Genomic DNA, 21,824 nt, shown 5'->3' on the forward strand with positions numbered 1-21,824 from the left:
TTCCAGATCTGAGGCCAATATAAGTAACATCCACGTTGAGCGCAAGGGTGGATTATGGCATTCCTCCATTACCTTCTCCTTGCTGTTTCTGTTAACACAGATATGATTTTGATCCAAAAGATATCCATCACGCAAAATAATAATCTTTATGCCCATTGCCTTCACTGAAATCTGTCCATACACGAGAGAAATCTAGATCTTTGTCTGCATCTTTCATGGCAGCCAATTCTTCATGATGAGCTTCCAAGATGGCATTAACTTGTGGTCTTCGATATAGAGCATCTACTACAACATTATTTTTACCAGACGCATGCTGAATCTGAAAATTAAATGCAGCAAGAAAATTTGCCCAACTCATGTGTTTCTCCCTTACAAATGGTTGTGTAAGAAAGTAAAGCACACTCTGATGGTTGATCCGAATAAGGAAACCAGCTCCCAAAAGATAATGCTTCCAAACTCGAAGTACATATATCACTGCAAGTAATTCTTTTTCATAGACATTATAATTGAGCTCAACATCATTCAACCATCTACTTTCATATGCTACAGCATGACCTTCTTCGAAAGATTGGGGATGAAGTAAGATCCTTCTTCCACTCTTCAAAAGCTGCATTTTCTCTCTTTTCAAGCAAAAGCCTAGTATTTCGTGTCAAATCATGCAAAGGTGAAGCTTCATGACGTGATGGATGAAGCTCTTGTAAAATGAACAAAATCCTAGGAAAGATCTCACTTCATTTAATTATGGCCATTCATCTTCTTCTCTAGATCCATCTTAATTTCTCCATCAACACTATAAGTCCAAGAAACCATATCTCAAATAGAAAAAAACCACTCTTCTTAGAATTTATGAGTAATTTGATTCTCTTTCAAGAGATCAGAAACAACCTTCAAATGCCCTGTATGTTCCTCTTCATCCTTGCTGAAAACAATGATATCATCAAGAATGTCATTACAAAATACCTATGTTTCTGAAACAATCAGCTCAACATCCGATTACTTAAGCCAAAAGATACTACTAGATATTGATACAAACCCTGTGATGTTCAAGAGGCAGTTTTATGAATATCTTCGGGTGCTATCCTTACTTAAGGATAACCACTCTTCGAATCAATGCGGCTGAAAACACGTGCTCCCTTAAGCTTTCAAGAATATCATCAATCTGCGGGATTGGAAACATATTCTTGATAGTAATCTTGCTTAGAGCTCTGCAGTTCACACGCATACACCAAGACCCGTCTTTCTTCAAAGGTAGAAAAACTAGTGAACAAAAGATGAACTACTAGGTCTTATCAAGCCATTCTCCCACTTGCTTCTAAATTTTGTCTTGTTGTGCTTTATTCACCCTATACAAAGGTCTCTTAGGTGTTGTGCTCCATGTAATGAGATCTATGGATAAGTCATCAGGTCTCTCGCATGGTAAAGTCTTATACAGATTCCTTAGAAAGCAATCATCATATTCCTCTGGGAATCGTCTCGTCTTTGTTGTCAGGCTATCTTCGTTTCCTTCCTCATATGATTCCCTTATGTATATCAAGAACAAATAGCATTCTTAAAAACTTTCACTACTTGAACATGGCTCATCATAGGAATAAGACTTCCCATCACTCCAATTGTAATGGTTACGTCACGTCCACGACATCCGTCTCTTTTCGATAATCATACATCAAATGTGTCTGATAATGCCATGGTTGTCCCAAAATGACATCCACATCAACCATTGGACCCACCAAAAAATCCAAATGGTCCACATGCCCCTATAAATGAACTCTCAGCTTGCTCCCAATCGGAAGAAGCGAAGAACTAGGCATATCTCTGGAGCTTCTTGTTGCACTATACGGAGTGATGAAGCTAATTTTGGTGTGATAAAGTTGTGAGAGGAACCTGCGGGCTGAAATTGTCAACAACACTACCCCAAGCCTTTAGAAGAGGTAGCTCCAATACTGCAACCACCGGAAGACATTGCCATTAGAGCTATATTGATGCAAAAAAGTGAGAAATCATGGTACCAATCGGTATATTATGCAAGCCGCACTCAGCCACAAGCAAAGTGGAATTACTCAGTGATAGAAAGAGAATGCGTCAGGATGAACTATTCCATTGGAAAGTTCCAACACTACTTAATGTGTAACAAGATTATTTTTCATGTCGAACATCAGGCACTAGTGTATTTAGTCAACAAACCCCAGCCGATGGGGCGATTGGCAGGGTGGATCCTTTTGTTGCAAGAATTCGACTACACTATCAGAACCTATCTGTATAACTATCAATGACTGTCCCACCCTTTGTCTGAAATTGTATTGAAGATCATGACCTTGGTTTTGCCAAGGTTGACCTACAAATGCGACTCACAAAAAGACTGTAGTGCATCTAAGTGCCTCTAGAGCCCCTCTGCTGAAGACGATAGGAATACCACATCATTTGCATAAAGCAATATCTGAATCAGAGTGCCAGCAAGAGAGCAGCCAGCTCCCCCTAGTGTCTGCATCACTTCCTCAAGCTCATCGATGTAGAGTTGCAGCATCAATTGAAGAGGACTTCAAAGTTAGATTCAATGTGGTCCTGATAGCAATGCCATGATGTTTCCACTCAGTGTTAGGGGCTAGAAGCCCTCTCACTGGGAGAAGTTTCAAATTTAAGCAGATTTGCATAATTTTCTTAGAGAAGGCACTGAAAGTCTCTCAAGAATTAAAAAATTGGCTTGCTACTCATGAAGGGATTGCAGTAAACCAGCCGAGGTCCAAGTTTGAGCACCTACTACTTGCCTGCATTGCCTCTTTGTGTTTTATGGGATTGCAGACGGGCCACATTTATCTGGAAGGAATTGCAGGATTTTGGGTAGATTCGCTCCCTCGCCTTTCTTCATCACCTGAGATTCAATGACAAAGCTCTATCTGTCAGACCTCAGGTGTTTTATGAGCTGCATAACTCCTCTAGGACTTTTTCGGTTCAACATCATTTCATTGAGCCATGCTCGATGTTATTCCCCCCTCTCCATATAAATCTCCAACACACATCGGTGGACACATATTGGAAGAGCATTTCAGCCTGGCATATATGGAGACCCACAGGCATACAAGTCCACCTCTCTCACACCTTGGCCAGTATTCGGACAGACATTGTACACACTTTAATGCTCATTTGGTTGAGTATGCAGGGGTCTTCTAGGGCTGCCTCTGCCAACAGGAGTACTTTCCTCCTCAGGGACTCCAAAGGTTGTCTTTTCAGAGTTCACTAACGGCAATATTTTCACGGGATTTTTTCATGAGTAGGGCTTGGCCCTCTCTGGTTTTTTCAAGGGGGAAAAGGAAGTAGGGTAGCTTAGGAGAAGGTAGAGGAATTGAGGAAGAGAGGCATGAAGAGGGAGGAAACAATACAGACAGACAGACCGAGAAACATTGAAAGTGAAGGGAAAGAGGAAGAAAGAAAGAAAGTCTATTAATGTCTACAAAAGACCAAAGGGTCTAGGAGTCTGAAAAGAAACCAAATACAATGAAACCTAAGAATGGGGGCCACTAAAATGGGCACCTCTACCCAAGGCTGATGCATGTGACGAGAAAATAATAGTACATCGCACTATCACTGCCAGAGAAACCCACAATGGGGGAGCAAACACCAAGAAAAATCCCCTCGTCGTTTATCAATCCATCACCTATCCATGAGTGGCTGGACCTATGTATGATGCCTGCAGGACCAACATGACTGGACGACTAAGGAGAGAGCTCGTTTGACAATGGCTCAAGATCTGGCAAAGGCTTGCATCGAGGGAGAAAATCAGGGATAGAACGTTGCTGTCGCTCGGTGTCTGTCTGGGTCCTCCTCTGTAGTGTCCGTGATTTGGCCAGCTATCCAACAAGTGCTGTCGTCACTCCAGTGGTCTGTCTCCCCATGTCAAAGAGATAGGATATGTCTGAGATACATAAAGAGAGAGAACTCTCTGAGCTCATAGAGAGGGTGAGGACTGGTGGCACTGTGATCACCATCTTGGGAGGGCTGGTGGAGAAAGCGGCGGTCCGCAATGTGTGAGGCTGCTGTGGCGGTATAAAACCTGTGATGAGATGCTGATGGCTGTCAATATGTGTGGTCCGCTGTGGTCTCCTAGCAATGGCGCTAGAAGGAGCTTGAGTAGATTAGCAAGATCTAGAGTCAAACCAATACATGAGGACAAATAATTGGGGGTGGGAACCATGAATAAACTCACCCTGCTTTTATCCTGCTGTGAGAGTTCATGCCATCTGCATGTGTACTGATCCATATAAAAGGAGATATAAAGGTCACAAACATCAATTAAGAGTCCGCTTCTAAGATGGATTAAGTCATTACAGGCCCTTTCCAATTCTACAGAAATGTTGCCTCCTGTCCTGCCCCTTATTACAACCTTCAGCCTGCTCCTCAATTGTGTTTGTCCTTTTACAATACTCAGCAAGCTCTGCTAAATTTGTCAAAAGCTAAGAGCTTTCTGTCATCATAATATTATAAGGATCTACCATCCTCTTGGTCCCTGCTTCGTGAACTCATTCCCCCCTCTCTTATTAGGCATTGTGACCTAAACAACAAAGAGTATAAAGTGTTTTCATAGAAAGAAAGCCATATCTAGTTATGTGTATAGATGCTTCTCACACTCTGGTCAGTGTAGACCCTACTGATCAGATCGAACACACTAAACAGTATACTTAATTATTAGAACCCCAAAATTGCCAAATTTGGTTAAATCCCAGTATGATGAGCCCTTTGTGTGACAAGGCTTGCACATGGTGATCATTCGCTAGAGGGTCCTCATGCAGATATTGCATGTATGCATACATTGTCATCCGACAGGATGAACATAAACCTTTTTTTGGTCTCTAGTATCACCATTCTATGGTGATGCCACAGCAAGTCCCTAGCAACTCTTTAACATGGTATCAGAGCCCAAGTGATAGACACTAGAGATCTTTGATTGAAAGAGAAAGCCTTTGCTTGAGAAAAAGGTGACTTCAATTCAGCTAGAGGTATCCAAGTCCAAGTGATTGACACTGGAGATCATTGATTGCAGGTAAAGGCCTTTGTTTGAGAGAAAGGTGACTTCAATTCAACCAAGGATCTAAAGATGCACTGTAACATCTAAAGGACAAATACCTTTGCAAGAAGAAATGTGATTCACATTCAAACAAGTGTGTCAATTGTCAAGTTAAGTTGCAGGGTGTTTATTCTCAGCTTCTCCTCTAGAGTTACGTATCAAATTAGACCTGCACCCATATAAATAGCTGCGCTTCTTTATTATTTGATGTTTTAACTTGTCCTGACCCTATGTGCATTTTCTACAGTTTTGAATGAACCTCTTTAGATGTTGGAGGATTCTCAGACAACCTGGACACTCTTTTTGGGAGCCCCTACTGGTCTATTACAATGGATCTGTTGTGCTTGAATCTGGATCTCCACTGACACTCCAGACTCTGAGAGAGTAAGGGTCTTAAAATTATGCCCAAGAGTCATATATATGTATATGTATAGGATATCTCCTATTTTTTTTAAAAAAGATAGAAAGATCCTAGGATTGAGCGACCAAAGCAAGGCGACACGACTATATCTTTATATTCTCATGAATCTTAAAATTCATGTGATTACATGCGTATGTCATGATTATGGTGGTGGACTATGTGGAGTAAATGCCTTTGTATGTGTCTAAGCGAATAGCATTAAGTGGAAACTTATTTGATAATTGACTGAGCAAATATACTAGCTTGGGACATGTTGACAAAGCCTATCATAAGACCTAATGTGCTCCATTTCTCCAAAATTTCCACATTGCAGGCCTTCATCAATTTCAACATCAAACTCTCCGATAGTTTTCAATTTGTTAAGAGACTTCAGGGAGAAACAGGCTGCTTGAGATGGCCAGATTTAACACCATTTCTATATATTCTTCAAAATAAGCACAGATATAAATCCTGAATGAGATTATGATTCCAAAGATGCTGTCAAAAGCCAGTCTGGACCAGCTTCAATTTTCAAGCCTCCTACAAGGATACTTATGGCTACAGCTTAACTAGCCAAAAGACTCAGTAGTAAATGCACAAAGTTTCAAATCAAATGGATAAATATTTCCCACAATGCCTATGATTTTAGGTACTGACATAATAGCAGCACTACTAAATGGAAATGGCTCCTGTTTTATCCTATAAATTGATAGTTTGATCTAGGGTCTCATACAACCACCAATCCTAGAGCTAAAAGCATAGAGTAGGCTGCATTAGAAATAAAGGCCACTTGTTAATGTGCAGACACTTAATTCATAGGCAGGAATAGTGGATGGACTGACAAGCATAAGGTGGAGCATCTGCTTTTTTGTACTGGAAGTTGGCATAGCTCAGGTTGAAATGTCTTGCATTAAAGAGTCGATGCTCACTAAAACCAATGCAACAGTGGCAGCACCACTAACTAGAAAAGGATACTACTATAGCCATGTAATATAGGGATCTCATACACACCTAAGCCTAGAGCCGAATGAATTATGGAACCAAAAAAAGCATACAGAATAGGCTGAGTCAGAAACAAAGGCACCTTGTTGCAGTGTACACACTTGATTCATGGACTGTATTACACAGGAAGATGGGATTCTCCACACATGCACAGGCTGGAAGTGTATCCTTCATGTACTAGAAGCTTGGGCAATGGGACATCTTGAAATGTCTTGGATTAAAGAGTTAAAGGTCACCATCCAAGTGCAGCTTGAAATGTCTTGGACTAAAGAGTAAAAGGTCACTAAATAATGGAAAAACATTAGCTTTAACAGTCCCAGAACTGGCTGTCAACTACATTTATGTAAATGAGGAAAAATCATGAAAGGCATATGGCATTTTCACATAGCCTACTATAAAGTAAACAAATTGTATACGGCGTAAGTCTCCAGAAAAGCCACACAGAAACCCTAGAATAGTCTACATGAAGAACCCTTATAACTCCACCAAAACAAATCCAGTACTGACAATTGAGTAGTCCAGACCAACTTACACTTCAAGCACATCATAATAATAGTACTATATACATGTGCTTTGCTGCGCTGACATCACAACCTGACCTTAACACATACCCTCGTGCATTGATACACACAAATGAGCGTGCCCAAACAATATCTGGACAGAGCTATCATAATGGTACACTCAAGTTTCACGTACAGCTCAACGGCAAAGAGTCCACTCGCAAAGCTTTCTACCACTTGGGTTGCAATCCATTCTGTGAGTTATGTTGCTATCACAGACCCTTTATCAGCACCCATAAATAGGTGCTCAGCATATATAAAAACTTCCCATTAAGACACCCAAGAACAGACCAAAAATAGAGTGTTTATCAATTGTCCAGATAAAAAGACAGACTTAACAACAGTGCTAGCACCAACAGGAGCTAATCAAATAAGGTCCCACCTTTCTAATATGAAAACATCCAATGTATGGGAAGAAAATATATCTTTTACATTTTCTATTTCTTTTATTCAAAAATACCTGTACAATAAACAGGATGATATGTAAAGAAAAAAGTTTGCATATAATGCATCTACATTCAATGAAGCAATTGCAGGAATAATAAACAATTCCAGACATAAGCTTACGTGCACACTGTGAAGCTATTTTCCCTCCACCCATCTTGAGATCTTGGCGCACAATAAAAACCTGTATACAAGATGCATATATCCTATAAGAACACTCACCTTATTTCAGACCACTCTATAAAGTAATACAGTCATGCATCATGATCTCCGCCACTAGAATTCAATATTTCAAAAGTGATTCTGCTTCACAGCTTATCAATCATACCAATTTCCATTGTAGATCTACATCTGTGATTGTCAACAAATTAAGATTCTTCATTAACGCAGACTTTAGAGACAATATGGGATGCCCAACTTGAGAACCTGTTGAGCAGCTGTAAGGTAGTTCTAAATTACCAAAGGCCCTTACTGGAGATCTTAGTATCTTTATGCATGCAACCTCAATCTAGAACACTGAAGATTAAATATGTTGATAAAACCTTGTACTCCGCTTTAAGCAAAAGGAAAAGGCTGCACTGTTTTCAAAAGGAAATGAACTTCACCGGATTGAGGCCAGAGGAGCTCATTAAATTTTGACAACCCATAATATGTGAGTCAAAGGCTTCATAAGAGCGGTATCTCCTTTGGTAAATGAGACCTTCAACCATGTATGTTCTTCAAGCATACAAAGCAGCCTTCAGCCTCACAGAAAGTCTATGAAACAGACAGGATGTCAGCAGAAATGTCAAACTAAGTGACAATGGTCAGGTTAATGAACACGAGAAAGGGGTAAGGAAGTAGACCACACAAGCATGTACTAACTACGACTAACATCATCCACAATGTGATGCAAGTATAGAAACTCTACTAGATTGTCATACTAACATACTCATTAATCACTTCTCAATTCTTAATCAACATGGAACTAACCGTATGCATATCTGAAGTACTGAAACTTCTTGTCCTTACTTAAAGCCTTTGCGAAAATGTCAACTTAAGATATTAACTGCCTCCCAGATCTATTCCAGTATGTTTGTTCTGAGCATGAAACACAAGATTCTTGGAAAAATGATATAGCTCTTGTTGTCACATGGAGACCCCTCCACCCCAAAGATGGACAAGGCATTGCAAGGGTAGCATGTGCCCAAAAGTCCCACTAACGACCAAGCAAAAGCTGACTTCAACGAGTTTTGGTACTAGCGCATGTAATTTAAAATGTGTTTAACAGCTTGTTGAAGGCATACAACTCACAATAAAAACGTTATACAAGCTCCAAACATCTTGAGCACAGGTTTTATTGTGAGCTGAAGGAGTTTGGAATTTTGGTACTAGTAACCATGTGTATATGTGTTTCAGATTATCAGAATGGAAACTGTGCTCAAAATCAATGGCTTGCCACAGGTTCTTGTGTTGTTGTATTGAGCTACTCTTTGATGAAATGAGTGTCTTTTCTAAGTTAGGAGTAAAACCTGATTCAAGCCAACTAGCAATTCTTGGTAAAATAACAATTAGAACACAATCTCACTCATGTTCTCCACAATAGTGTTATAGGCCTTTATTATGTACGTTGATCTGTAATCTTGATTGCCTACAAGGTTACATGGATACCACAACCATGAGATGCAATAATGAGACCCAAACACCAGGCCGTATTACACTTGTGTATCATAGTGAGTATGGTCCCTCTCCCGAAGTGCGTTCAACCAAAGGGCACAATGTAATCGAGCTTATCCAACAACATGAACTATTAATATGTTGATTCTATGCCTTTCCAAGAATGAGACAATTGTGGGAGCTTGGGCCGTGTATCACTAGGCAAAGCCAAACAAGTTAGGTGGATAAAAAACACATCAACGTTTGGAAATCACAGGTGGACTATGAGCTTTGTGATTGATAGTGCCTACAAGGGAAGAACTAACACATTTACTCAGGATTATGGATTATTACGAGTGTCGGTTGCCTTATGTGACTCACAACGTCCAAATGCTTGTATCTTTCTTGAAGGATGGAGAATAGATGAAAATGCATACCGGTGCTGATTCGAGATTGCTAGCCCTTCTTACCATGAGTTGTGAGTGTACATAAAGAAGGTAAAAATATGCTGCTCAACATGCTGAGTGGCTGGGAACCCCTATGGATGACCACGAGTTTCAAGATTTCTCCCAGGATGTAGTCTCACTAGAAACCAAAGAGAGCAAGAAACAGTCCCACACACAACCCAACAACCCAAAGGCCAAGGTGAATGTGGCAAGCTTCGGACCATATATCACTAGGCCAAATCGAACGAAATGGGTGGATGAAAAGCACTTGGCAATCACGAGTGAAATATGAGCTATGTGATTGATGGTGCCTATAGGGAAAATTTGACACATTAACTCAAGATTGTGGGCGTTGCTTACCTATTGTCACTTGTGACATTCAAAATCCTTGTAGCTTTCTTCAAGAAGACAGAGTATGGATGGACATGCATACTGGCACTTTTTCGAGCTTGCTAGCCCTTCTTACCCATGAGCGATGAGCATACAAAAAGAAGGCAAATGTGCACACTCCACATGCTGAGTGGCTGGAGAACGGACGAGCCCCTTTGGATGACCAAGAATTTCAAGATGTCCCCAAGGTCGCTAGAGGAACCAACAAGAGCAAGAAACAGATCCACGCACAACCCCAAGAAGAGGGCATGAAAGAAATTTCTTTGGGAGACCAAAGGGTCTATGAGACTAAAAAAGGGAATGATACAATGAGTTGAGGGAGCCACTAGACGAGCATCAACACCCGTGATGAATACAAATGGAAACCCAAAGCCCTGAACATAATAGCATCGATGCATAGAACCTAACTCTCTAGCCTCTCGGAGTGGGAGCCAATAGGGGCATCAACTCTGGGAGGGGGGAGTCCATGTGTGAAGCTGATGTGGTGGCATATAGCTTGTGATAGGTCGTTGGCGACTATCAACACATGTGGTCCGTTGTGTTCTGCTAGCTATAGCCCTGCGACGAACAAGTGCTACTGTGACTTCTATGGGTCGGTCCCCCGCTCTGGTGAACATGAGATGGTCCCAAGGAGAATTGGAAGTCAGTGCAACATCCCCATGAGCTCTTGATGACTCCTTTGCAATAGCTAGATTATAGAAGCAATTGCATGACAAGGACACAGGTTCGAATTGCACATCCACAAGGAGAACCAAGACAACCCACCAATTGTAAGAGTAGACCACACCACAAACAAGAAAAAGAGAAGCCGGAAGGAAAAACTGAGTGTGATACCTCCCACACACAAAAAAGAGCCGCTTAGGCTTGGAGATAAAGAAAGCGCTCAAGAACTCGACATACAAGAGAAGCCCAATTCAACTAAGCAATGGTGCAATAATTGCTCCAAGTCCGGACATTTAGTGACTAAATGTCTAGATGGGTTTCGTATTGGGTATCAAAGAAAATATCAGGGGTTTGGCATCGGGTATCAAAGGAATACACTGCTGGCAAATATCAGGTTCCACAATTTAAAGCTCAGTTTAGAATACACGTCTTAGTATTGTACGCATCGTTGCAAGAACAATATTCAAGCTTGGTGCAAAAGTCGGCTGATAGAATTTGACTTATCTTTATTATGTGAGGCTTTTCCTCAGTTCCCATATGTTATGCACTACTTCAAGAATAGATTCCCAATCGATAGATTTGGATGCACAGCCTTCCTTGCATTGTGCACTTTCCTTCTCAATCCTCAGTGAACTTGGGTGGAAACATACTTTACTGCTTGCTTATTTTCTCAGCCTTCCGTACTTCTATCAGCTCAGCCACTGCTTGGAACAAATCTATCTCCTTTACAAGGATGATATTCATCTCCATGAGTCATGACTTAATGTTCTGAGTCATGACTCATGGAGATGATAGTCACCTCCATGAGTCATGACTTAATGTTTTGAGGAAACTAGTCCTCCAATTCCATCTCCTTGGGTCAATAGCCGTTACGCAGTTGCAAAGGATCCAATCTCCTCTATGGTTGTTACTATGAGGTTGACGATGTACTACACCCACTGATGCTGATGCACACATCTCCTTTAGGATGATCAGTTGATCTACCAATTGAACTAGAAAGGGTGATGGCTTCAAGGGCTTCAACTGTATATACCTAGGAACATTCCCAAACTCATCCTCTAAAAACACAACATAGTGTAGTTTCAATCTCACGAGAGTCACTCATAAGATTGAGAACCATAAACTCCATCATGCATAGCAAGGACTAGCTACTATGACATCCCCACTGACGTCATCAGCGCCCAACACTGGGTGTAGACAGTGGCTTCAACTGTAGTTGATGGCCAGCTCTTTTGAGATTATATCAACTCGGACGATTACTCCCTTAATAGTGGTATATTTTACTTTGACCAAGTATCATGTATAACATCATATACCAAAGGTGTCTCGATGACTGGTATAGTGCCCAAGCTATTGACAATCTATGTTCCTTCTTGGAATCGTTCTTTGAAAAACTCTCTGCAATATGTATCCTATGCTCAACAAAACCTTGAGTTCCTTGAATTGTTCCCATGCATATGGGCAAAAGCATCCTATTCATTCCCTTCTTAGTCGCCCGTAATAAGCATTCTTATCCTATTTGCAAGGTCCTTTTGCGTTTCAGTGCTTCCTTTGCCATTGGAACTTTGATACTCACACGGAATTTCCTTCTGCAAGCTCTTCTTGCTACCCCTTCTGTGTTCATGTACATGTCAGTGCAATTCTTCTTACCTAATCCTGAGAAAGGTGAGTTACCCAACAATCGGTATTTGAGGTTAAAGTAGTAAACACCAAGCACAAAGGTTGACGCAATATTTGCCACTGGCTATGTTTCACAGGCGATTGGTCTTCGAGGCAACACACCAAGGTGAAACAAGAGAAGGAGAACGTTCTAGAGCCAATCTAACAGTCAAGAAAGCTTGCTTATGGTGGGCCAACTTATTCCACGATTCTGCCAAGTACGACCAGCAATGTGGTGTGCGCAACAACGAATGGATCAGCCCGTACCACAAGATCGTATGCCCTTCAACCGAGTCCGTCATTGGAAGAAGTTCAAACCAAATGGGCCAATGTGAAAGCACTCCTAGACAACTCTGCACAGAGCACCATCAAATTTATTTTCTTCAATAGTCAAATCAAATTTAAGAGATGAAGGAATTCATTTCATGAGTAATGTTTTTATATTGATGATCATCCACAAAACACCTACTACATATTATGCCCACTGCAATTGGTAAGCAGGTTGATGAACAAAACATTGAAGGCAATACTAACCAAGATGGTAAACAATAGTCGTACACATTGGAATCACAAAGTGAATGCAAAATTGTGGGCTAGTATGGTACACCTCGAATTCGTGGTGCCAAGTTTAAGGGTAGCAACCAAGCATGACCTCAGTGAGACCAAAAGGAATACACCAACATCCAACTCAATGGAGTACGTGACCAAGCTGCTTGGTCACACATGTAATACAGAGATTCTAAAACAAGGAAAGCATGGCATGACCAACAAATCTTACAGAAACATCTGGAAAAGTGTTCTCAACAAGACCCCAAGAAGCCCAACCTTGAGTTTCGTTGGAGCTATCCCTTCTGAGTTACTAAGGACATACAAAGGGCACAATGTAACTCCAAGACTGTGGGCTTACAATCTTGCATATACCTAGATGAATCCAGGAACATTCCCAAACTCATCCTCTAAAAACACAACATAGTGCAGTTTCAATCTCACGAGAGTCACTCATAAGATTGAAAACCATAAACTCCATCACGCATAGCACGGACTAGCTACTATGACATCCCCACTGACGTCATTAGCGCCCAACAATCTTGCATGTTGAATCTATCCAAGAGCTTTTGCACATACTTGGATTGAGACATAACGATGCCACGCTTGTCTTGTATGAACTGGATCCCCAAATAGAAATTTAACATGCCCAAATCTGTCATGTCAAATTCAGCTTTCAATTCAGCCTTGAAATCTGCAATTATTTCCTCATTTGACCCTGTGAGCAGCATGTCATCTACAAAAAGAATGATGACTAAAATATCCCCCCCATCCTTCTTGATGTAGAGGGTGCTCTCAGTTGGACTATTATACAGGGGAAATTTTATTCTTTGGCTCCGGGATACTCTTCCTCAACCATTGATTTCAGTAATACACATGTATCGAGAGATCCACCAAGGTGGCTACATGTATGTGGTTACATCAACTCGACCGCATCCACTCCAATCACAATAGCCCACCCGGAAGCATTCTTACAGCAGCACATATTCCTCATGTCGAGTCTCCCTCGATCCTTACCACCAGTTCAATCGAAGGATCATTAGATTGAGCTCATGGCTCATCAACCCCGAGCAAGCATCCTTACCGTCTCAGCAAGAAGATGGAGGAGGATCTTGAAAAATAGTTGGAGGATTGTGGAGTAGTTTAATTAGACCTAGTAATACTCTATATGCAACCCTGATCCTCTTTGTTAAGAAGAAGGATAGCACTGCCAGGATGTGTGTGGATTACAGTGCACTCAAGAAACTAACAATGAAGAGCCGATCTCCCATGCTGCGGATTGATTACATTTTGGAGCCCCTGAATGGGACCAAGATGTTCTCCAAAATTGATTTGAAAAGTGGATACCATCAAATCAAGAATCATGAGCTGGATATTCCAAGGTCAGCCTTTCGCACGGAGAAGGCACACAAGGAGTTCATTGTTATGCCCTTTGCTTTTAGGAGGATGCTAGCAACCTTCAATCGCATATGTTGCCGCCTCCATGAGTCCTGCTGGGCCAGTACTGTCTAGCTGGAAAAGCTCGGTGATCATGCTCTGTGTGGAGTCTAGCTGTGTGTCATGATCTCCCCTACGTGCCCTAAGCAGCCGCACCCTATGTCACACGGATCATGGGAATGATTCATGCCAAGCATCTCCAATCTGGATACATGAAGCTAGGTAGGGACCCAAAGCTATCTCTGAAAAGGCTTGGGTATCGACCTCTGATCTCGTAGTATACCGGGCATCTAAAAGCGAAATGCCCCTCTGAATCGATCTCCTAGGAATCGCACAAGGTGCAAATGCGACCCTCCCTAGGTATGCCCTCTGCTCGGCCACTCTCTATACGGAGACGGTGTGATGAGATCCGAAACTGCCCGATTGCAATCCTCATGGAATGGGGGAGGTGGATATGTGTGTATCCTAGTGGGTCGATGAAGCCCTCTGAAATCCATAGGCAGTGGTCTCTATAGAAGCTAAGCTTCACAGGGAGCTCACGAGGTGCCAACCAAGCCCTGAATGTGTGTAGCTATAGGAGATCATCTTGGATGACCTGGTTAACCTCGTGATATGTGAGCAGGATAGAGGGGACCTCAACACTATACTGGAAGGGAGGTAACCTATCTATGTGGAACCCATGACTCTCAAAACTATCTGCAAGTATGTGCATACCAACACTTCTGGTAACCCTCTGCTGCCGGTTCCATGGAGGAGGACAACCAAGAAAGTTTGTGTCGCCTTGTGGAGCAAGACCCATACTAAGTGCGGAAGAGATATGTGGTGACCTAGAATGTTGCGTCAAGCTGTAGTGGGGATGCCCCGAACTCTGCAAGAACTATCTAATGTGGTACAGGAGGCTTACTGCAGATCATCCATGAAACCATGAGAGCCTCAAGCCTCTCAACTCGAGCCCATTCTGTCTCTGATAGGTCAAGTCCCCTGCAAGGGCTGCCATACATATCTGTTGGTCGAACCAAGGAGTCGAAGAGAAGAGTCTTTGTCTAAGGGTTTTCGAAGTGACAATGAAACCATTGTCACTCAAGTCTGGCCAACGTGGCGTACCCCCTGCTTAGTTGAGCCTGTAGTGCTAGTCGCATCGTGAAAACCGGGCCGTAGAACAGGACCCCCAAGTATGTGAAGATGCAACTAGCTCCACTTGCAATCCATCCAAGGTAAACTGCTCTCTGTGCATGGCTGCCCCGGATGTGTTGATGATCATGACCTTGGTTTTACCAAGGTTGACCTCAAGTCATGTGTCTCACATAAGGCCTGCAGTGCATCTAGGTGTCGCTGGAGTCCCTCTGCAAAGGAAGATAGTAGGACCACATCATCTGTGTATAGGAGCATCTGAAGCAAGGATCCAGCTAGAGAGTAACCAATCCCTCCCAAGGTCCCAATAAAGGTCTCAAGCTCATCTTTGTAAAGTTATAATTTTGGGTGATCATTAATCAACTCACCAAATTGTCATCGTTAATTCATACAAGAGAGAACATTTCAGCTACGAAGCTTGCCCACCTGTTTGTGGAAAAGTTGTATAGTCTATATGGCTTATCGGCTGAAATAGTTAGTGACAAAGATGCTAAGTTTAGTGAGCATTTTTGGAGAGTTATGTTCACCGTAATTGAACACTCAGCTTGGCATAAGTTTGGCTGATCATCTTGAAGCAAATGGACAAACTGAGAGGATGAATTAGACTCTAGAAGATATGTTGAGAGATTATGTCTCCCAAAAGGCAATCTGTTTGGGAAGAGTGTCTTCCTTTACTGGAGTTTGCTTACAATAGTACTAAGCATTCAGCCACCCAAATCAGTGCGTTTATGTTGATGTATGCTGCACTTTGCAAGGGAAAGCTTAAGAATTGATCAAAATAAAGTGCAGTTTTATGCACCACGAGTTCTCTCAAAGGGCCATTGGGTTTACTTGAAAATCCCTATAGATTCCAGAGTAATGCATACTGGTCACTCCATAAAATATATTCATGTTTTGGTGGTCCTTTCTTGATTCTTAAAAAGATCAATGAATTGTCTTACAAATTGCATTTATGTGGTGGTGTTCGAGGAGACCAACCTTTCATGTCAGCAGAATGAATAGAAGTTGGGTGCTGAAGATAAGTCTCTGAGGAAGAATTTGTACAACTCGAGGTCTAACCACTTATGTGTCCCATGAACAGGAATGCCCTTTCGATTATAGGGACCAACAACTATCTCAAAGTTATGTGGAAAGATCGCTCAAAAGAGGATAGTACTTGGGAAACTGTTGATCCTCTTTGGTGCTAATTTCCAAAGTTTATGTCTCACAGAGAATGTTAGTCCATGTCTGGACATAACATGGCTAGTATTATGGAGGTCGCCAACCTAGGGTCGTGTCACCTAACATTGCAGCAATTAGGACGTGACCGAACAGTTAGGGTGGCCTTAGAATCGAGACACCTAGGACACCCTATGCCTATATAAGTGTGAACCTCAGCTCATTTTAGACATTCTTGGGAGTGGGCAGCCTCCTGAGAATACCCAGCTAGGATGGAGCCAGTCCAAGCCAATGATCCTTATCAACATCTGTGCGCAAATGGGGCTGCATGGTATGGGCGTGTAGTCTTACCTGGAAGATCACTGGTCTAGGGTTGCCTCACCCCTAGCTCGGGGGTGATCCTTGCGAGGATCTATGGTTGGGTGGTGACACGCTAATCTACACCAAGTGTGTCCTTGTGTTTCTGTTCTAACTCCTGTTGGGTTTGCAGATAGCTTTTGGATAGAGGATTATTTTGAACCTGTAGGTTAGCTTTGGCTAACCTGTAAGGGGTGCTTCAGCTTAGCATCCAATCCGACCTCTTCTACTTGTACTACCTAAGAAACCTTCCCTTGAAAAACTCTTTTGATCCATCATTGCATTTGTCAGCACCCTTCACCAATTCTCATTCCATTGCTCTTCTTGCATAAGGAGATCAACCAACATATAAGGAGATTGTAAGCTCACACAGAAGCAAGATCTTCCAAAGAGGAGACCTCTCTCTCCCCCCCCAAAATCCAAATGCAAATTTAGTTGGACAGGAAGCCGCACCCAACGAGCTTTGCAAGGCTGTAAAATCTGTGTGAGCGACTGAACTCTGATACCATGTTAAACTCAGTGAAGGTGTAACACACACACCTAGCATTCTATATACATGTACACAACCCATGAGCAATGTAGTTCTAGCAACACCATACGAGCTGGTCATGAACCAGAGCAGATCCTGTTGCACATTTTCAGAAGGGTCTATGGCAACCAACAAAGATTGTACTCAAGGAAGTTCAAGCATCGTGGCACCTATGAAGCGCAGCACGTTGGATGAGGATTTCTTGACTGGTTATCTAAATCACCTTCAAGATTATAAAGAGGCCTTCAACTTTGGTAGCATTTCAGCTTCAGCAAAAGGAGATGTCACACGCATTCGTAGCTGTGAGCATCTGATGATCGGCCATTGACCAGGGCAGCAAAGCAGGGGCAGCCCAACGCTGCCAAAACGGGTAAAAGCAGCAATCCCAGAAATGCCACGTAAGGGGGCTCGAAAGAGCCTAACAGGTTGGGCATTACAGCAGCCATTTGGCTGACTAGCACAGGGCAATTAGAAGCAGCAGAGACCGGGCATGAGCTCACATAAGACTTTACTCTTTACAGAAAGGATGAAGGTGAGTGGGCAGTTGCATTCAGTGCTTGTAAATTCCAAGCATTCCCTTTCAACTAAGCATTGTTAAAGTTTGAAGTATAGTGGAGCTTTGGAAGTCAGGAAAAAGTGAGCCAGAACGGCTGCTTTATAAGTTGAGAAGAGGGCACCCTAGGAAGGTGAATCCTTATCAGCCACCTGTAAGTTACAAAAATTCTTAAGTCACAGTCAGCCCAAAAACCATGCAGTTTATTCATCCATTTCCTCGAATTGAGTTAGACTGTTTTAGCCCAATATCAATCTAAACCACATTCAAAAATCAACATGAAGGTCTCACTTGAACTATCCTGGCTGTCAAAACCGTTGCCCACTTTGTGATGGCCTAAACTAAGCTAGGCCATTAACTCGTGGACTTATATTTTGCCTCGTCTTTCCATATTTCTTCTTGTATCTGGCTCACCCCCAAGACATAGCTATGCATCCTTAGGCCACCCCCAAGACACACACATGCATCCTTAAGCCAATTAGCCACGACGATTTCAAGTTGGTACATACTTAGCAATATACAACAAGTAGCCGGCTATTGCCCACTTTGTGATGCCCTAAAGTGAGCCAGGCCATTAACTTGCGGCCTTTTATATTGCCTTGTCTTTCCATTATGTTTTCATGTATCTGGCTCACCCCCAAGACACACAGACGCATCCTTAAGCCAATTAGCCACGATGTTCCAAGTAGTTAGCAATATGCAACAAGTGAGGAATGGTTCCCTTAAGCCTTCTTTACTTACAAGATGGCCCCTTGAGATATATCACAAAAGGCAAATCAATTTGGTGAAAATCCGGTTTTAAAATTTTGCTAGAACCTTTTTAGAAATGATTCATAACCAACAATTGGCCCATATGAAATTATATTGCATCGGTTAGTTCATAGTTATTGTTGAAAATCAAACTAGTCGGTATACGAGGCTGTGCCCGTAATTTTGTCAGACGCGTAGAGGCAGTAAATGGAATGACGAATTTACAGCTCGCTTCTCAAGCTTCATAACCTTGGTTCTATTGTTGCAAAGGTTGAATGCTCGAGGATGAAATCGAATTCACTGGTTGGATGTCTGAACGAAGGTGAGTTCGGAACCTTAAAGAAGAGATCCGTTGTAAGAACTTCTCCATTCGTAATCGAGCCCTCTCAGTTTCCTTATGCATATTCCGCTCGCAAATTATTTCAAAGGTATGAAACATGTCGTGCAACTTCTAAATGCACCTGGAAAGTGCTAGTTGCCCTCTCAATGAAAGATGAAGAGCTGAACTTTGTTGCCAAATAAAACACCCATGTTGTATCATTTTTCACTTGGACATAACGACTCTCTTCAATCATACTGAAGAGTGTCCTTATAGGGGAGGTTAGAGATGCTTCACCATTTTCAGTTCTTCACCATTTGCTGGCGCCAAGTCAGCTCTCGACTGTCCAGCTCGTCGTTTTTTGGAGGTATTATGAATGCTGAGGTTGGGGTTAGCAGTCCTACCGCTACGTTTTGGCAACTCTAAGAGGAGACCAAGGAGGAAACCGACGATGAAACCTGGAAGGAAATTCTCTGGACGGAGACCAGAAGCCGACCAGTTGGACAGAGCTTTACCCTGCAAAGAAAACCGGTTATGAGAACAAGCAAAGAAGTGTGGGGGAAGATGAAGAAAGTGAGAAGGGAGCTTATGGTGACCTTGGATGGTGCTGCAAAGCTCGCCATTACATGACACCTCTTCCTCTTGTCTATGTTCAAATGTTTTGTTTTGAGAGCCTGCTTTTTCTAGTTCAAGCAAGCAAGGCAATCATTGGATGTGTGATGAAGGCAATCGGATGCCTGACGGATGCAAACGGTCTACTCTGGTGTACATACACCAATGTAATTACACCGGTGTGCGTAGCGCCGCTGTACACCCGTGTATTTACACCGGTGTGCGTAGCGCCGCAGACAGAGCCTGCAATGTGTCAAAGCTAACTCAGAATTAGTAATTCAAAGTGCCAGAGCTAATTCAATTTGCCCTGAATTAGTAATTGCGCTACATTAAGACTAATTCAATGTGACCCTTGCGCACAGTTTCATCGACTGAGTTTTGATGATTTTCAAGCAATGTGTTGGGTTTTTTCCCGAAACGCTCTATGTCTAAGTAATGAAAATAGGGCCATACCCAAGGATGCCGAAATGATGGAGAAAGCATCGTAATGCATGTGATAACCTAGTGGGTAGGGTAGGGGAAACTGAGCGTCAGGGGGCAAGAGGGGTACAATATGGTCTTTTGAATCATCTGGAATACAAGGGCATCAGCACAACTAGGGGTGAATCCGATGTGAAGCTAGAGGCGATCGAAATGTCTAAAAAAATATCTCCCATATCGGTCGAGGCAAGGTACTCATCCTCCATATCATAGAAGAGATCATCATCAACCGCGGAAGAGATGTTGTGGACATGCTAGGTTAGGGGCACCAGACGACATTTCTTGGCTACGCTTGCCGACATGCACCATCAGCCTTGATGGTGTCAGATCCATCCTCAAGGCAATGCTGGCATATCTCCGAGCATTCATCACTCTCTCCGGCCTCAAATAGTAGGTCCTTTCACTTGGTTGCTTCATGCATGCACAAAACATTTCGGAATGTGCAGCAATGGGGGCATCTAACTAGTGGAGTCGCTCAATAAAGCATCCTTGATTTGCATACAAATATGCCTCTTTGTGTATACTACTCAAGTGCATGAGTGACGTTGTCTTGGAATTTATCCCAAAGTGCATCAAATTTGTGTATGTTGTTAAATTATGAAAGCGTATTGGATGTTGAAACAATGTAGGAAACATACCTCTATGTCCATTAGTTAGGCATAAAGTTGAAGGATGGTGGAGTTAAGCACATAGGGATGATATCTTTAACATAGGAGTAGTATCATAGGAGGGGCATCTTAACATTATGAGGGGCTTTTGTGTCGTCTTGTGGTGACTCACAGGTCGCGGGGATCTTGTAGGAACGCCGACTCCTCCAAGCTACTCTGGGTTGAGAGCAATGCATGCAAATGCCATCCACTAGTGTCACTCTAGTGACTCCCAGCTTGTTGTGATTGTGAATCCATAAGAAGAAGAAGAGGGAGAGGAGAGGGGAGTGGACAAGGGAGAGGGGGAGAAGAAGGGGAGAGGAGAAGAGAACATGGCATTCATGAAAGGCACTCTGAAGGAACAAGAGATAACTCTGTAGAGGAGAAAGAGAGCTTGTATTCCAATGTGTGCAGCCAACAACTGAAGACCAAAGTCAACCATTTAGCCTTTTATACATGCCACCTTTTGAAGGGAGGGCCAATGCTATTATCTCTACCACTCTCTTTCCTCATTCTTTTACAATCATCTTGGGCCCATCTACAGCTCTACGTACGTGCCACTATCCATTAAGTAACATTGCCAACCGGCGGTGGCTTATTGTTAACCTCGGTTAGCAGCCCTCCTTCCTGTACTTGATCCAGTTCCATGGATCATGCAAGGGTCATGGTTGTTAGAGTATTGTCGGATGAAGATCATTCCTTTTGTATCCTTGTGGAACCTTCCTTGGTTGCATTGCTTCATAGGGCTTCAGTGGATCTTGTGGAATTATTGCTAGTAGGATGGATATTCGTATAGTGATGTTTTGGTTTGAGCACCAGATTTTGATTGCAATGGCTAGACATTAGGTGGATGGGATTGAAGCTGAGTACTTGCAACCTTTCAAAGAAAAACGAAGAAAATGAAAATGAAAAAAAAAACCTAAGGTGTAAGTTAGTAGGAGGAAGGTGTTCATAGGGGTTGATGTAAGATCCTAGTGGTGTTAGTGTTAGAAAGTATAGTGTAATATCATGCTCCTCCTTAAGTCCCATATTTGCTTTGAGTGGGTCCTT

General features: G+C 42.4%; 1 protein-coding gene across 2 annotated transcripts in view; it reads right to left on the bottom strand.

Annotated features, from left to right (window-relative positions):
• Nucleotides 1–19,820, bottom strand: part of LOC147905579 (Peptidyl-tRNA hydrolase II (PTH2) family protein) — a 61,854-nt gene extending 42,034 nt beyond the window's left edge. For both annotated transcript variants that reach the window (XM_087380704.1, XM_087380713.1), the window contains exons 1-3: nt 19,632–19,820; nt 19,333–19,551; nt 7,586–7,646 (exon numbers count right to left, since the gene is read on the bottom strand). In XM_087380704.1, coding sequence (XP_087236830.1) covers nt 7,586–7,646; nt 19,333–19,551; nt 19,632–19,658 — 307 coding nt within the window. In that variant the 5' untranslated portion in view covers nt 19,659–19,820. The remainder of the gene's footprint in view (nt 1–7,585; nt 7,647–19,332; nt 19,552–19,631) is intronic.
• Nucleotides 19,821–21,824: the final 2,004 nt, after the last annotated feature.

The sequence above is a fragment of the Dipteris shenzhenensis genome, chromosome 1 (assembly GCF_047967505.1).
Source record: "Dipteris shenzhenensis isolate YYH24624 ecotype China chromosome 1, Dip_SZ_1.0, whole genome shotgun sequence".
In the NCBI taxonomy this organism is placed as follows: Eukaryota; Viridiplantae; Streptophyta; class Polypodiopsida; order Gleicheniales; family Dipteridaceae; genus Dipteris; species Dipteris shenzhenensis.